The sequence below is a fragment of the Camelus bactrianus genome, chromosome 1, assembly GCF_048773025.1.
Source record: "Camelus bactrianus isolate YW-2024 breed Bactrian camel chromosome 1, ASM4877302v1, whole genome shotgun sequence".
In the NCBI taxonomy this organism is placed as follows: Eukaryota; Metazoa; Chordata; class Mammalia; order Artiodactyla; family Camelidae; genus Camelus; species Camelus bactrianus.
This window is the reverse complement of record NC_133539.1, coordinates 119,735,726-119,753,840: the sequence shown is the minus strand read 5'-3', so window position 1 is coordinate 119,753,840 and position 18,115 is coordinate 119,735,726. Positions and strand designations below refer to the sequence as shown.

Sequence of the window (18,115 nt, the reverse complement as noted above, 5' to 3'; positions counted from 1 at the left end):
TATCTTCTTCAGAGAAATGTCTATTTAGGTCTTCTGTCCATGTTTTGATTGGGTTGTTTGTTTCTTTGATATTAAGGTGTATGAGCTGTTTGTGTGTTTTGGAAATCAGTCCCTTGTCGGTCTTACTGTTTGCAAATATTTTCTCCTATTCCGTAGGTTACCTTTTCATTTTGTTTATGCTTTCCTTTGCTGCACAAAAGCTTTTAAATGTAATTAGGGCCCACTTGCTTATTTTTGCTTTTATCTCCATTACTGTAGGAGATGGAGCCAAGAAAAATATTGCTGGGATTTAGGTCAAAGGGTGTTCTGCCTATGTTTTCCTCTAGGAGTTTTAGAGTATCCAGGCTTGTATTTAGGTCTTTAATCCATTTTGAGTTTATTTTTATATATGGTGTTACAGATTGTTCTAATTTCATTCTTTTACAAGTAACTGCCCAGTTTTCCCAGCACCACTTACTGAAGAGACTGTCTTTTTGCCATTGTATAGTCTTACTTCCTTTGTCATAGATTAATTGGCCCTAAGTGCATGGATTTATTTCTGGGCTTTCTATCCTGTTCCATTGATCTGTGTGTCTGTTTTTGTGCCTGTACCATATTGTTTTGGTTACTGTAGCTTTGTAGTATAGTCTGAAGTCAGGGAGTGTGATTTCTCCAGCTGCATTCTTTCTCAAGACTGATTTGGCTATTCAGGGTCTTTTGTTTCCATACAAATTTAAAAAATTTTTTTTCCAGTTTTGTGAAAAATGCCACTGGTAATTTGATAGGGGTTGTATTGACTCTGTATATTGCCTTGGGTAGTATGGCCATTTTAACAATATTGATTCTTCCAATCTAAGAATATGATATATCTTTTCATCTGTTAATGTCTTCAGTTTCTCTCATCAGTGTCTTGTAGTTTACGGAGGCACATCTTTTCCCTCCCTATGTAGGTTTATTCCTAGGTATTTTATTCTTTCTGATGCAGTGGTAAATGGGATTGTTTCCTGAATTTCTTTTCCTGCTGTTTCATTGTTAGTGTACAGAAATGCAGCTGATTTCTGTATATTACTAATTTTGTATCCTGCATCTTTACCAAATTCATCGATGAGCTCTAGTAGTTTTCTGGTAGTGTCTTTAGGGTTTTCTATGTATAGTGTCATGGTATCTGCATATGGCGACAGTTTTACTCCTTCCTTTGCAATTTGGATTCCTTTTGTTTTTCTTCTGACCGCTGTGGCTGGGTCTTCCCAGACTGTGTTGAATATGTGGTGAGAATGGGCAGCCTTGTCTTCTTCCTGGTCTTACAGGAAATGCTTTCAGCTTTTCACCACTGAGTATGATGTTAGCTGTGGGTTTGTCACATATGGCCTTTATTATGTTGAGGTATGTTCTGCCTCAATTTATTCTGCTGTTAATTTCTTCTAGTGTTTTCTTCATTTAGTTACTGTATTCGACTCTGGTTGGTGGTTCTTTATATCTTCTGAGTCTGTGTTGAAGACTGCTAGCTTCTCACTCTGTCTCAGGTAGATTGCCCATTTCCACATCATTTAGTTCCTCTTCTGGAATTTTATCTTGGGCCTTTGTCTGGAACATATTCCTCTGCTGCCTCATTCTGTCTAGATTTGTAGGCTAGTTAAGTTTCTCGACCTTGGAGAAGGTACACTTCCCTCCCGTCGCCCAGGGGCCAGCTGGTCCCAGGGTTGTGTCTGTCCTGCATTTGTGGACTCTTCCGCAGGCTACAGGAGTGCAGTTTTCTTGCTTTGGTGTCTGCCGCCTGGTAGGTGAGGCTGGACTAGCGGCTGGTGCAGGCTTCCTGGTGGGAGGGGCTGGTGCCTGTCCACTAGTGGGTGGAGCTGGGTCCTGCCCCTCTGTCTAGGGGCGTGTCTAAAGGCAGCTGTGGGCTCAAGAAGTTTTTAGGCAGCCTGTCTGCTGATGGGTGGGGCTGTGTCCACATCCAGTTAGTTGTTTGGCCCAGCACTGGAGACTCCAGGCTGTTGGTGCCAATGACCCAAGCAAGAAGTCAGCCTCCAGGAAGGAGAGTTCCTGCAGATGAATACTCCCCAATACATGTGTGTACCACCGTGTCTGTGTCCTCAGGGTGAGCTGCAGCCACCCCGGCCTCCCCAGGAGACCCTCCAAGACCAGCAGGTGGATCTGACCTAGGCTCCTATGAAGTCACTGCTCTTGTCCCTTGGTCCCCGTGAGTGTGAGATTTTGTGTGCATCCTTTAAGAGTGACGTCTCTGTTTCCCCTAGTCCTGTAGAACACCTGCACTTAAGCCCCGCTGGCCTTCAAAGGCAAACACTCGGCAGGGCTCCTCTTAACAGGTGCTGGACACCCAGGTGGGGAGCCTGACGTGGGGCTCAGAACTCTCATCCTGTGGGGTAATCTCTGCAGTGTATTCTCTAGTTTGTGGGCCGCCCACCTAGGGGGTGGGATTTGATTATATTGCAAGCCCACCCCTCCTGCCTGTCTTGTTGTGTTTGCTTTATGTCTTTAATTTTGGAAGATCTTTTCTCATAGGTTCCAGTCTTTATCAGTGGTCATTCTGAAGTTGTGATTTTGTGTTCATGAGAGCAGGTGAGCTCCGGCTCCTTCTGCTCTGCCATCTTGGCCATCACCTAGCTCTTCTTTAATTCTTCTTCTGAATAATGTTTTCAGTGTACAAATTATACTGCTTTTTAAAAATTTATTCCCATTTATTATTTCTGTGCTATTATAAATAGAATTCCTTTTCTTAATTTCACAGATTGTTCATTGCTACTGTGTAGAAATACAGTTTTTTGTTATTATATCCTGCAACTTTAAACTTACTAATGGTAATATATTAATAGCAAATTCCTTAGGATTTTTTAAGATGTTATGTCATCTGCAATTTCTTTCTAATCTGGATGTCTTTCATTTCATTTTGTTGCTTAATTGCTTTGGCTAGAACCCCTAGTACATTTCTACTCAGCATTTCTACTCGGAGCTAAGGGGGATATTTTCAGCCTTTCACCATTAAATATGATGTTAGCTGTAGATACTGTGTAGTTGCCTTTATCAAGTTGAGGAAGTTACCATTTATTCCTGGTTTGTTGAGTGTTTTTATTATGCAAGGATGTAGAATTTTGTCAAATGCCTTTTCTGTACCTATTGAGATGATCACATGGGTTTCATCCTTTATTCTGTTAAACAGTTTATTCGATTGATTGATTTTCATATGTTAAATGAATCTTGTATTCCTGGGATTTTTTGCATCTATATTCACAGGGGATAATGATCTATAGTTTCTTTTTTTCTCATTTTTTTAATTGAGTTAGTTTACAATGTATCAATTTCTGATGTACAGCACAATTTTTCAGTCATACATGAATGTACACATATTCGTTTTCATATTCTTTTTCACCATGAGCTACCACAAGATCTTGTATATATTTCCCTGGGCTATACAGTATAAACTTGTTCATGTATTCTATATATACCTGTCAGTATCTACAAATCTCGAATTCCCAGTCTGTCCCTTCCCAACCCTCTTCCCCCCTGGCAACCATAAGTTTGTATTCTGTGCCTGAGTCTGCTTCTGTTTTATGTTTAAGTTCATTTGTCTTTTTTTTTTTTTTTTTTTTTTTTTTTAAGATTCCACGTATGAGTGATATCATGTGGTATTTTTCTTTCTCTTTCTGGCTTTCTTCACTTAGAATAATATTCTCCAGGGACATCCATGTTGCTGTAAATGGCATTATGTTGTCATTTTTTATGGCTGAGTAGTATTCCATTGTATAAATATACCACAGCTTCTTTATCCAGCCATCTGTCAGTGGACATTTAGGTTGTTTCCATGTCTTGGCTATTGTAAATAGTGCTGCTATGAACATTGGGGTGCAGGTGTCTTTTTGAATTAAGGTTCCCTCTGGATATATGCTCAGGAGTGGGATTGCTGGGTCATATGGTAAATCTATTTTTAGTCTTTTGAGGAATCTCCATACTGTTTTCCACAATGGCTGTACCAAACTGCATTCCCACCAGCAGTGTAGGAGGGTTCCCTTTTCTCCACACCCTCTCCAGCATTGATCATTTGTGGACTTTTGAATGATGGCCCTTCTGTCTGGTGTAGTTTTGATTTGCATTTCTCTGATAATTAGTGACACTGAGCATTTTTTCATTTGCCTGTTGGCCATTCGTCTTCATTGGAGAATTGCTTGTTTAGGTCTTCTGCCCATTTTTGGATTGGGTTGTTTGTTTTTTTCTTTTTAATTCGTATGAACTGTTTATATATTCTGGAGATCAAGCCTTTGTCAGTTTTATCTTTTGCAAATATTTTCTCCCATTCCGTAGGTTGTCATTAATGGTTTCTTTTCTTGTGATATCTTTGTCTGGTTTTGGTATAGGGTAATACTGAAATAGAATGAGTTAAGAAGTGTTCTAAAGTTTTGGGGGAAGAATTTGAACGACTAGCATTAATTCTTCTTTAAGTGTTTGGTAGAATTCACCATCTGGACTTATCCTTTTTTTTGTGGGAGGTTTAAAAATTACTAATTCAATCCATTTACTTGTTATGGGTCTGTTCAGATTTTCTTCTTCTTGAATCCAGTTGGGTAGTTTGTGCTTTTCTAGGAATGCATTCATTTCATGTAAGTTACCTAATATTTTGGTCTTACAGTTGTTCATAGACTTCCTTTATATATATATGTATGTATTTTTTTTGTAAGGCTGGTGATAACATCCCGTATTTCATTCTTGATTTTAGTAATTTCATCTTTTCTCCTTTTTTTCTTGGGCACTCTAGCTAAAAGTTTGTCAGTTTTGTTTATTTTGTTACCGACTTTAAAATTGTTTCAACAGTTTAATTTATTTGCTTTTCTTTGTAGGGTTGATTTCTTCATCCCAGGAGTATCTGTGGTTGGTGGGTTCTCCATATGCTCCAGCCCTAGACTGCTAGAACAAGACAGAATGATAGACTTGGCAGTGAAGTATACGAACCACCCTCCTGCTCTCTGGGTTCACAATCAGGTGAGCAAGCCTCTGTGTAAACTTGGAGATCTGGGCTCTCTGCCTCCCACAAAATCTGTGTTCAGCTCACTTAATCCACCTAAGGAACAAAGGCTTGAGTGATGGGGCTTATGCCCCCAGAGGACTCTTGTGCAGCCAGAACTCAGACTCCAGAAAGGTTAAAGTATCAGGATCTTCTTGATGCACTGAGGATGATGCAGAGATGCTCTGGGGCCTGGAAGTACCTTCTGGGTCACCAAACAGTATTCAGTTGATTTCCTCCTTTAGGATTAAAACATTTTGCTTTATATGTAAGTTTTTGAAAATTGGCTTTCTGTATATCCTATAAATGGTATATCTATAAATCAGATTATTTTGTCCTAATCCACCTACATAAAGGGAATTAAGCTATCATTCTGTCATCATTTAGAGGGGGAACGATCTCTGATTACTTACTTCTCATGCCCAGAGAGTGGTGCCACTGCCTGTCCGTTTCAGTCTCCAGAGAGCTCTTCACACGTGATTCTGAGCAGGAGTCCACATTTGCTGCTGACAACTCATGCTTCCCTGTGGGACTCAGCACAGCCCTACATGAGCTCAGAACAGATCAGTTACTTGTCTTCTTAGTTTTTGACCCTTGTCCCTTTTTACTGCCATCCCCTTCGCTTCCAGCGTGTGCTTCTGTACTTGCCAATAACCTCCACCCCATCCCAGGCACCTTCTTGTCCCCTTTACCACAAAGGAATGTACCAGGACAAATACCGTAGATACAGATAAGCTGATTTTTAAATTTATGTGGATGGGCAAAGGAGCTAGAATAGCAAAAAGTTTTGAAAAAGGAGACTAAAGTGGGAGGAATCACGTTACTCAAATTTAAGATTAAAATAAAGCTGCAGGAATCAAAATAATGTGGTATTGATGAAAGGATAGAATGTAGATCAATGGAACAAAGAGTTCGGAAATAGACTGACACACCACTGGCCTTTTTTTTTTCTTCAAATGGAGGTACTGGGGGATGGAAGCCGGCACCTCATGCATGCTAAGCACGTGCTCTACCACTGAGCTCTGCCCACCCCGCTGGCCTTTTGATTTTTGACAAAGATGCTAAAGAAAGTCAATGGATAAAGAGTAACCTTTTCAACAAATAATGCTGGAACAATTGTCTATTCATATGCAAAAAAAGAACCTTGACCTAGATCTCATACTTTATATTCAAAGTTAACTCAAAATATGTTGTAGGTGTAAGTATAAAATGTGAAACTAGAAAGGTTTTAGAAGAAAGCATAGGAAAGAAATATTCTGAACTGGAGGGTAGGCAGAGTCCTTAGACCTGACACCCAAAGCAAGATCCATAAAAGGGATGGTTTATGTATTTGACTTAATCAAAATCAAAACTTTGCAAAATACACTGTTAACAGAATTTTTAAAAACAAGCTATAGACTAGGAAAAATATTTGCAAATTAGATGTCCAGCAAAGGACTTGTATCCAGAATACATAAAGAACTCTCAAAAGTCAGCAAAAAGAAAACAGCACAGTTTTACAAGGGGCAAAGGGACTGAACACACACTGCATGAGAAAGGACATCAGGATAGCGAATAAGCAGTGGAACGGTGCTCGACGTCATTAGGGAGTTGCAGATTATAGCCACACACAGTGGAATACCTCTGCAGACCCGTTAGGCTGACCAACATTAAAAATATCCACACCACCAAGCGCTGCCAAGGACGTGCAGCAACTGGAACTCTGACGCTGCTTATGTTTCCACAGGAGTGCAGGACACCACAGCCATTCTAGCAAATGTTTTGGCAGTTTCCTAGGAAATTCAGTATACACTTACCGTGATACCCAGCAGTACCACTCCTAGGTACTCATACTATAGAAGTCAGACAGCTGCTCTCTGAAAACCTGTACGTGAGTGTTTATAGTGGTTCTGTTCGTAATTGGCAAAAACCAGAAACAACCCAAATGTCACTCAGTGGGTGACTGGGTAAAACTGTGATACACTCACGCAGTGTGTACTGTGCTTCACTTCAGTGCGCTTTGCAGACAAATGAGTTTTTTTTTAACTGAAGGTTTGTGGCAACCCTGCAATGTCAGATGATTGTTAGCATTCTTTTTAGCAAAGTATTTTTTAAATTAAGGTATGTATATTGTCTTCTTAGACATTGCGCCCATAATATTCATTTTAGACACAACACTATTATTGCACACTTAATAGACTTCGGTACAGTGTGAACTTTTATGTGAACCTGGGAAACCAAAAGATTGACTTGACTTACTTTATCTCAGTGGTCTGGAACCAGACACGCAGTACCTCCCAGGTCCGCCTGTGTTGTTACTTAGCAGTAAAAAGAGATGAACTGTGGATGCTCACAGCAGTGTGGGCCAGTCTCTGTGGTGTTCTGCTGAGGGAAAGAAGCCAGTCTCAAAGGCTATATTCTCTGTAATCCCATTTATGCCACAATCTGGAAGACAAAAATATGATGATGGAAACAGATCAGTGGTTAGGGCGGGGGTGGGGGGATGTGAGCAGAAAGGGATGGCACATGGGAGTTTGGGGTGATGGGACTGTTCAGTATCTTGATTTTGGTGGTAGGTACACTTCCCTATGTCTGTGCTAAAATTCACAGAACTGTACAACAAAATAAGTGTTACTTTAAGGTACCTTAAACAGTAAAGGATGTCTGAATCTATAGCAGCGGAAAGAATATATATTCTTCTTATAGTTTACATGTCGAGTTGTGTCTGTTTACACATTTCCAGCTGCTTGCTTTATTATTTCCATTGTAAACGTATCCTGTCACGTTTTTCCCTCTGACCTCTGCGTCTTCCCTTTGGCGTGGTCTCAGCAGCCTCATTCCTCTCGAGACGCTGTTTGGATTTTCCGCCCATCACTGTCTCTAGGCTGCATCCTGAGTCAAAGTGTTACCCTAGAGGTGGGACCAGCAAGGGGTCCATGTGCCCAGCTCCTAGTGCCACGAGCCCCCTCCAGTCGTCAGCTGCCTGTGTGACCGTTGACCTGGCCCTGCTCCAGAGTGCCCTGCTTGGTTTCATGCCTCATTGGCACGTCAGTGAGGGAGCTATTACTGAATGCAGGGTCGAGGCCCCACGCACCGTGAGGCCAAACCGAAACATTGGAGTTTGGAGCAGAGGAAGGCGAACGGGTAGCTCGTGCCCCAGACACCCCAAGCTCCCTCGTAGGATTCTAGCTGAGCCTTTTTAAAGGCCAGGTGAGGAGGGGCGTCCCGGGGTCTATGATCAGCTTCGCACAGTTCCCTGATTGATAGTGCTCAGCCCTTAGGCGCCAGAAGGTCCGGGGTCTCACGATCATCATGTAGTTAATATCTTCCCTTTGGTGGTGGTTTTAGCATCTGAAAGCCTTAAGGCAATACCCATGAGATGCTATTATCTGAGTCCTTCAGGGAGGAGCTGCAGCAGAGGATGTGGGGGAAGGGCCTGTCCTGGGAAGGCACCCAGGTATCCTGTCACATTTGGTCACAGGTCCCCCTTTTCCTGGAGCCCTCTCGGTCTTAAGGCGAACAGGTGAGGGGCAGGAAGGGGAGTGATGTTTTGGATAGGTTCGTCATCAGCTCGGCAGAGGCACTCGCTTTCAACCTCGAATCCTGTTCCATCCTCCCCTGATCTGTCAGGGGACCGGGTAACGACTGCTCTGGCTACTTCCTGCTGAAACTGGGTGCAGTCCTACCTTGATTGGGGAGTGGGTACCAAATTGGAAATATCCCCAAGTTCCAAGTCCGGGATCCGAGCCTTGTATGATTAAGCTCATTCCCTGAGGAATTCAGGAGAATAAGCCTGAAGACCAGTCTGGACCTGGCACTTGGAAGCCAGGTAACCAGTTGTCTACTTTTATTTGAGTAGCTTTTAACTTTTGATGTACTAACATAGGCATAACAAGAGCTGTTGGCCACTGTGCGTGTCTCCTTTTTTCTGCTAACATCTGATCTAAAGCAATTTTATTGTCTGAAAATTTAGTAGTTATAAGAGGAGACCTTGAGGTCGTAAGGTTGCAGCTGCCACCTGCCAGCAGACACTGCTTTGAGAATGGCTGGTGGCATCCTGAGTCTGACACAGCTCAGAGATTTCGAGTTCTCAACAATACAGGAACGTGTCTGAGATCACCCACAGTGGCCACCTAGGTTTACCTCAGAGGTCTGAACCACAGCTACTCCATTTCTGACTTTCAAGTGCAGGCCCCTCCTCAAGGCCAAAGCAGGTGTGCAGTGCCTGTCCAAAAGGCCGTGAAAACAGGCCACTTTGGTCAGCAAAGTTTAAGTCAAACCATGCATAAGCCAGAATGACTTCCTCATACCTCTGTATGTGCAGACTTCCCCGTTTGTTTCCTCTTTCGATTACTAATCTTTCAGTAGAAAGCACTGATGATCAAAATATCTGTCCCTTGAAGCTGAAGTGATGGCTCCTGTCCCAGGTCCAGATAATGTCCCTCGGTGCCGGGCCTCCGTTACATTTGCCTGGTTATCCATGTTGGAGGAAAACAAACCAGATAAGGTGAACAGGCTCAGAGGTATGTTAACAGGCAAACCCTTTACAGGCCATACATTTTATCACTTACACCCAGTTGTCACACAAGCATCGTACATGTGCTTTTAGCAGCAGACTTAAAGCACGCAGTGGTACACGTCATGAGTAGTTACCGTCTATGACAGCTCCAGTAGACAGTTCTCTTTCTGTCCTAAACATTGGGGGCAATATTGATAGGGAGACAAACATCTGGTGAACAGTTTAATTAAAAAAAAAAAGATCAAAAGCCAATAGTATTTCAGACAACCGGGTAATTATAACTGTATTCATCAGTTCACTCAGTCTTACGTAATTAATCCATTTACTAAGTTTTATGAAATCAGAGTTTTCCTTAGACTTTGAAAGTCTCTTACCGAGCTCAGCAATATGATTGAAGAGAGACCTGTACTTGTCAGAGTCCCTTTTATGAATCTTCTTGAAGATGAAGCAGTTTCGCAAAGCACCTGCTTAACTGTGAGTGATGAAAGACAGAAAAAGGCAAGGTGAAAGATCTGATTACAGTGTTTTTGACAAAGAACTTAATCAAGTTGCCGTGGCATACAACATTCTAAGATAACAGCCAGAATTATGACTTACAGCATTATGCCAGGACACATCCAAACTTCAGAAACTCTGTGTAATTTCTCACATATCTATATTAATAGCATTTATCCATACCGTATAATCTGAGGAGGCTTATCACTCATTTGATAACGCTTCCCATGTAATTTAACATACCAGTCAATCCTAGTTAGTTTAATTATTTTTCTCTGAGATGCCTCAGGGGCTCTTTGAAGCATCCCAAAGTTAGCTGAAGTCAAAAGAACGTTAATTAGAATTTGATAGGAAGTTTGTCAAAATAATCAAAAAGTTACACACATTTGTTATCAGAGGCATTCTAAGTAAACTTGTTCTCTTACAGAGGAACCAGATCTAGTCCTGCACCAGCCTACTTTTAATAACAAAATCCGTTTATCTAATTAAGTTTAATCCAATCTCAGCCTGACCATGCACAGAACTGCTTTTTTAGGGCCCCCTTTCCACAACTTTCTGTATCCATATTAGTTTGTCCCTTATTTTTTTCCCCCATCTAGAAACAACCACATCACTTTCTTTTCCCTCAACAAAATGCAACTCCATTCCTCAGTTTCTTAGTCAAAATATATATCCTACTTTCCTACTGTATACTGAAATGTTTTCTCCATTATTTTCAGTAGCTTTCATTACATATTTAAATTTGAATCCTCAACTCTTAAAAATCTTAATTTCTAGTGAATGTCTCAGCGTCTTACTTTGGTCGGGAATGACGTATTCAACTATTTGATAAACTTCCATCATTTAACTTAATTTAGCACAACTCTAAAATTTCAAGTTACCAGATGTCTTGGAGAGATCATTTTTAAGTAGACATGTCTAAAACATAACCATTTCTAAGGAGTTCACCCAAAGCTCTTAAATCTTTTGCATTTAATTTCACCTGTAATAATTTCATCATACCAAGTTGGTCATTTCTTTCTGCTGACGAACTCTGCATCAGAAACGTGAACTTACTGACCTTCAGTAACCCTAGTTACCGCAAGAGACATGTCTGTACTGATCATATCAACAAGCCTAAGCTAGTTCTAATATCAGGTGTCAGTGCAATATTAAATATTTCCTAGGTCACATGAGCCTTTAATTTGTTGTCTAGCTGCTTCTGTACTTAAAAGTGTTTACTAATTAAATACTCTTAAGTCAATTAAATAGAGCTCATTCACAAGTTATTTTCTTTAAGTGAAGACAGAACCAGAGATCTCATAGTTTTTCCACCTGAGTTCAAAAAACCCTCTTTCCTTGAGAGCCCAGGTAAATCATTACATCTCAAAGGCATAGGAAGAGAAATGCAAAACCCTTTTACAAAACCCCACCACCTTGGCTATCTTTGGGGATTTTTTTTTTCCAGTTCCCAAATATCCTCTTCAGTTTAAAGAAATAACAGTAGTAGACTATATCTATATAGATATATCTATATAGATGTAGTTACATAGATATAACCACACTCTCACACTCACATGCAAAACCAGGGAGAGAACAGGATTTGAACTCAGGTACCGAAACCTCCTCACTCGCTCACACACTCTCTCTCTCACGTACATACACTCACACTCAAGGTAAAAGCCAAACTGCAAGCCGCCCACTTTGCTGTAACAGCGGAGCCACTAGGGCCACTGTTCTCCAGATCTCAGGGAGTCCTGAGCCCACACAGTTAAATTAAAAAATTTTTTTTCTTTCATTTATGAGAGCATAACTGAAGATCTACCAGTTTTGTAAAATACAGCCTTAGGGAATATAAGGTGGAACAGAGCTCTGATCATTCATCCTCATTATTCACTGATGTTATCAGACCTCAAGCAAACAATAGTTCAAAACGGTCTCTCAGGGTCACAGTTCCTTAGACCCAAAAAGGGAAACTCCTGACCAGTGCCCCATCAGAGACGAAGCTGAATGAAAGACCAAGGCTAAAAAGGGAACATCCCGATGGATGCTCTGCCCCAGGCGAGGCCAACGCAAGAGGGAGGACACACATGAGCCAGATACTTAAAGACATCTCAACCGGCCAGTGCAAGTGCTGACACACACACCCCAAACATGTTGCCGTAAACAGAAGCTCAGATGAGATGTAGCCCCCCAATTCCACTTCCTCTCCCAGACAGAGGCTCCACAGTGGCCCTGCTCCCGAAAGAGAACGGACCCAGCGGGGCTCCCAGTGAGCCCAGAATGACCCACTTTCCAGGAGGGAAGGAGCCCGGGTGAAGCAGGGAGAATCTTCCATCCTGCACAGCCGGAGTGGCTCACCCCAAAACCAGACACACACACACAAACAGCAGATAAGGTTTGGTCACACAGATAAGAGGGGAAGTGTCGCCTAAAAATTCCACTTCCACCCCCAGACGAGGCCTCCAGACGGGTGGGCCCGGCTCTCAGAGGGCCAGGGACCCGGAGGGGCTCACGATGAGCCCGGGGCAGCTCCCTTAGCGGAGGGACCGAGCCCAGACAGAGTGGGGAGGGTTCCCGGCCCGTGCGAGCTGGAGACACTCACCCCCGGAGACACTGAGTGTGGATGCAGTTCCAGACGGTTCTTGGCTCCAAACAGCCTCGTCCCAAGGCAGACTTGAACTCAGTGAGAGTCCCTCCTGGTTCCCGGAGCAAAGTGAGCTCCTGCCTCTACTGAGACCCAGGGAAGGAGCTGCCCTCGGCCGGGGCCGACCCTCCCTAGGCTCAGGCTCCCCACTGGCTTCCCCGAAACTGCCTGAACATGAGTCCATGTGCCCCATGCATGGTGAGGCCAAACAAACCGAAATGCTGGAGTTTGCAGCAGAGAAACATTCACTGCTGGGCCGAGCAAGGAGAATGGGTGGCTTGTGCCCAAAACCCTAACCGCCCCCACCAACAGTTCCAGCTGAGACCTTTTAAAGGCTCTGTTGAGGAAGGGCATCCCAGGGTCTGTGACCAGCTGTGCACAGTTCTGATTGGTCGATAATGGTCAGTCCTTAGGTGCCTGGTCTGGGGTCATGTGCTCTTGATCATCATGTTAATTTCTCCCACCTGGTGGTGGTTTTCAGCATCTGAAAAACGCAGGAAATAGTCATGATATACTATTACCTGGGTCCTTCAGAGAGGAGCTGCAGCAGAGGACATGGGGGAGGGGTCTGTCCCAGGAAGGGCCCCCAGGGTCCTGCTGGGTTGCAGAACTTACTCTGAGAGGCTGTAGGAAATCTCCAAGTGGCATTGCTTGAATGCACATCCTAATTGTAGTGCCTGCTCCACTCTGCTCAGGGGGAGTTGCATGCAGCCTTATGGAGTCAAATTTTTCTTCGAACCATTCTTACTTGGCTGTTTTCCTTCTGGGGATTTGCCTTATTAAGCTATTAGAGTGGACAATAAAGGCATGTGAGTGTCTATGTGGCAGCAGGCCACTCTGTTGGGATGGAGAATAAAGTGCCTTAAATGTCTTCCTTCCTTTTATCTGCCTTGGCTCAAGCTCCTGGCAGGGTAAAGGGTTCTAGGCAGCTATTGTGTGCCGGGGTCCAGTGGCTTTGGAAAAGCTGTTGATTTCCCAGGGAAAATCTATACTCAAATCAGATACATCGCTGTGTAATTGATGGTCGTGTCCCTTTCCTCACTTCCATTTTATACTGTCCGGTACTCTGAGTCTTGTGTTCACGCTACCCTGGCAGTTTTTATTGATCAACAAAAGACAAAGATGGCTTTTGATTCTTACCAGATGCTAGCAAATTAGGAGAGAGATCTATGGAAGATTATTTTGTCACTAAGGAGACAACAGGCTTCTTGAGTGTTATCTTTCCCCGGGGGCCCATTTTCTTGCCATACTTTAGGGTCGAAAATACTCTGGTTTCTAAAAACAATAACCTAAAGTGTTTGTTGTCATTACTAAGCGTGCTAACACAACCACTGGAGAGAATTATTTTCTCTCTCGTTTCTTAGCCTCTCTCACGCTGAGATTCTTAGAGATAAAGAGAGAAATATACAGGCAAAGAAGAAGAGGACAGGGGTAGAGAGATTAAATCCCATCTCATCATTCGGCAGAGCTTCCCGGACCACAAGATTTCTGTTTTCCAGACTTGAAAGGGTGGAGTGTATTAAACCACTCTGGTATAGCCCGTGTGGTGAGTCCTAGTTTTTAGTTATTCCTAACAGAAGGCTCCCTTGGTGCTAATGTATTTTGTCAGAAATGAAAACCCACTTAACCATCCTTCGTGTGAAACTCTCCTACATATTTAAAACAGTTGAGTTCAGATGGGGTTTTTTTCCCCTCAGAGGAAGGTGTTCCATTCATTTAACAGTTCTTTACCCAAAAGGACCTGTTCCGTGAATTCAAATAATTTCCCTTTTTTCTTAGATTTTCTCTAAAATTAACTCTAAGTTTGTAGAGCCCTCAAATTAAATTCATGTCAAAAAGTACTTACTGCTCACCTGTCATGCGAGGCTCCAGGCCTAAGTGCTCAGGATTGGTCTTCAGAAAGCACATGTGTTATTACCCCTCTGGAGGGAGTTCCTTCTGTTAATTTATGCCAGGAACGCATAATGGAACAAACTTACCCTTTTTGTAGAAATTTCTTCAATCCTCGAGTTTGTTTTTCGGTGATGACTTAAATACCCTTCAGGTAGAGCTTGATGCCAGCAGGTGTTTCCCCCCAACGTGGGCCCACCCCAGCCCTGGGGGTGAATAGGACACGGACTGCAGCCCATTTTCCAGATGTGGCAGCAGAGGCTCAGAGGAATGAAGGGACTTACTGATTTCTTAGGGGCTGGGATGAAAATGTCTTCTGGCTTCTAGATCAGTGTGCTTTTCTCCAAACTAAAGGGTCTCAATGCTGCCAGAGCCACTGCCCCCTTTCATTTCTGAAATGAAACTCAAAGTTAATGTAATTGACACAGTTTTAAAAAAAACATAATTCTGTGAGTATAATACAAAGGAAGAATAAAGGACAGTGCCCCATAATCAAAGGCTGTACTTCAGTGTGTAGATGGTGGGGCGTGTGTAAACCAGAAGACAGAGTGAGGTAGTCAGGTGGCTGTTCCTCTGCTCAGGGTCACTGAATACACGGTGTAGGGATGCAGACAGCGCAGGTGTGTGGAGGCAGCAGGACCACGCATGCGTGCTGCATACTGGACGTGGTTTCTGGAACAGGGCATGCGTGGGGGTAAAATTCTGGACACAACCAAGTACGGTCTACGTAGTGGTGACCTTCTGGAAAATTCAGGCTATGTTAGCTGCACGTCAACAGTACTTTCAGTTTTTTCGTTAAGTGAGTTAGGGTCTAGTCTCAGATCTTCGCAAACCAGTTTTCAGCTCCGTTTATGTCCCATGGGTCGTTCCGAAGGTAATGGTGCACGGCCAGACGAGCTCTCCAAGTCAAAAAAAAAGCCCCCATTTGCTCCCACAATGGCTGGCACCAAACTCCCAGTAGAAACTGGCTCACAAAATTCCTGTGGATTTTAACCATCCTCTGAGTAGGAGCCAGCTTCGGGACATCACTGACTTCACAGGACATCTGGTGTCTCTGGACCTGCCCTCTCTTGGCAGCTGGGCTCCCCAAATCATTGTGACATTAGAGAAGTGTCACCATGAATTTCCAAAGCACCCCCTCACAGGCAGTGTCGCCCCCATGGAGAACCAGTGCTTTCCATACTGGTGGTATTTCTGGTGTAAGTGACCTCACCAGTAAGAGCTGCTTTTTCTGGATGGGTGTCTGGTCCTCACCCCCTAGTGTGAAACCTCTGGCTGCCTCTTCTGCTCCAGGGAGAAGCCGACAGTACTGAGCAGTGCCACAGTGCCAGCCACAGCCTGTGGGGCAGGCTGGGCTCTGCCTGCTGATGGCCAGGAGGAAGCGCCTGGTCCCCACACCCCTCTGCCCTGATGAGCCCGGGGCAGCCACAGTGTGGTGTCACCCACCCCATCCTGACTCTCAGCTCTCAGGCTTTCCTCAGAGCACAGGAGCACCAGCTGCTCACCCAAGGAAACTCAGACTCTCAGGCTGTCCTCTGAGTCCAGTGCCTCTGTCCACAGCCCAGTTCATCACCTGAAGTTAACAAATGGTAGAGTTACAGAAGTGAGTCTCCTTTTCTCGATACCAGAATTGGCTGTGCAGTTGGCATCCCAAAGGCGGGGGTCGGAGGGGAATTGGCCCTGTGTAATGGACAGCTGGAATCAACCCTCAGTGCCCTCGGGAGATTGAGAGCAAGCTGTAAAGATGGTCCTAAAACTGATGAAAATGTAGGGGGCAGACGCACTTGGTTTTACTAAGGAAGAACATTTGGTTAAAGACCTTTGCCGCCAAGGATTAAAGGTGCTTTTCTCTCCTGCCTCAGTGTGCACTTGGCTCTGAAGTGGCCGTGAGAGTGGGTGGAGAGTTCTTCTTTGACCCTCAGCCTGCGGACGCCTCTAGGAACCTGGTGTTGATCGCAGGGGGAGTCGGAATCAACCCTCTGCTTTCCATCCTGCGGCACTCAGCCGATCTCCACAGAGAACGGGCCGACAAAGGAAGCGGGTATGAGATGGGGACGGTCACACTCTTCTACAGCGCGAAAAACACCAGCGAGCTCCTGTTTAAGGTAAAGGAGAAGCGTGTGCTTCGTAGCTAGGTTCTGGTCTTAGGGTCCGTGGAACTTTCTTCTCTCCATTCTGATTTCTCTGCAGCAGGCTTGAAAAGGCTTAATCATGTTCAAATGAGAGTGAACCAACCCATCTTACCCAGGACAATGGAAAAAGCTCGTGTAGAGGAGGCTCCCAGGGAAGTGACAGGAGAGGACAGATCTGGTGGGCTTGAATCTGGCAGTGGATGAGCAGAAAAGTCAGCGTGGCCCTGGGGTCCCCTCCAAGAGTCACAAGGCCTGCAAGCGGGCTTGGATGCAGAGGAATCGGGGAGACGGACAGAGTTTGGACCCAGCTGGGTCCAGGAAACCCCCATCGATGGCATCTGTGGAAACTAAGCACATTTGACAGAGAAGGCTTTCACTCGGGGTTGCTTTGCAGCTGCAAAGATGAACAAAAGAATAGAAACAGTTAAAAGACACAACTGTGGTCAGTGAAACTGCTGCTTAATTGCCCCCCGCTTGAGAGAAAGAAAAAAGAAAAAAACTCCCGGAGAGTCAGTAATATGCTTGTTAGCATATTCAGATTTCAATTAAAGCCAAATAGCCCTCTACTCTGAATGCTCCGGCCTGCTCGCCGCAAACAATGTTTCTCTAAGTAGAGAGCCGAGTGGCAGACGTGCGCAGAATGGGAGTGGAGGTTCGGCGGCCGGCGGTGGGGGAGGCGGGGGCTGTAACATCTGTTTTGATTTTTTGAAATTGTAGTGTGACCAAAATATGTTTGCCATTCCAGAAAAATATCCTCGATTTAGTCAATGAATTTCCCGAGAAGATGGCGTGCAGTTTGCATGTCACGAAACAGACTGCACAAATCAGTGCAGAACTCAAGCCGTACATCACGGGTGAGTCCCCCACAGAGATTCTGACCATCTCCACACCATGATTTTGTGGATCGGCCGGTTGGTGGAGGGTAGCTGCCTTATGGCCGGGAGTTGCTGGCTGGGAATGTCACTACCTGGGGAACTGAGAGATGATTCATCCTGGAAAGAATAAGGAGAGATTAGTTGGATTGACTTATTACATACAGATTTCCTCCTGCCCGTATGAAAAATGTATTTTCTGCATTTTTTTAAGGGACCTTTGCATCATCAGTGTATGTATGCATACAAAGACTTTATACTCCAGCTATGAATGGAATCAGTTCCATTTGCCATTAAGAGAGGTTTCCCTTCTTGGAAGGATTTCTCACAAAACAGTTTATTTACTTTGCTGAAGGCAGTTTTGAATCTGTCCCAGAGATCAGTGCACTCCCGGGCCCTGTGTGGAGAGAGCATTACCGTGAGCTGCCCACGTTGTTTGCCATGAATTCTAGAACCTGGAGGCGCGCTCTCTGCTGGGGTCTGGCCCGGACGCTGACTCAGAACGCAACCCACTGAGCTTGCGTGGCTGAAAGCAAACACTGTTGCTGAGTTGTGGTTTGTCCTTCCTCATTTCAGTACAAACGTGTCTGGCTTCACTTGGTGTTTTTC

The 18,115-nt window shown here is 44.1% G+C and overlaps 1 protein-coding gene across 8 annotated transcripts in view; it reads left to right on the top strand.

Annotated features, from left to right (window-relative positions):
• OXNAD1 (oxidoreductase NAD binding domain containing 1) overlaps positions 1-18,115 on the top strand; it is a 60,035-nt gene that overhangs the window by 41,313 nt on the left and 607 nt on the right. For all 8 annotated transcript variants that reach the window (XM_045524862.2, XM_045524865.2, XM_074371955.1 and 5 more), the window contains 3 exons: positions 4,830-4,971; positions 16,365-16,607; positions 17,380-17,488. In XM_045524862.2, the coding sequence (XP_045380818.2) occupies positions 4,830-4,971; positions 16,365-16,607; positions 17,380-17,488 (494 nt within the window). The remainder of the gene's footprint in view (positions 1-4,829; positions 4,972-16,364; positions 16,608-17,379; positions 17,489-18,115) is intronic.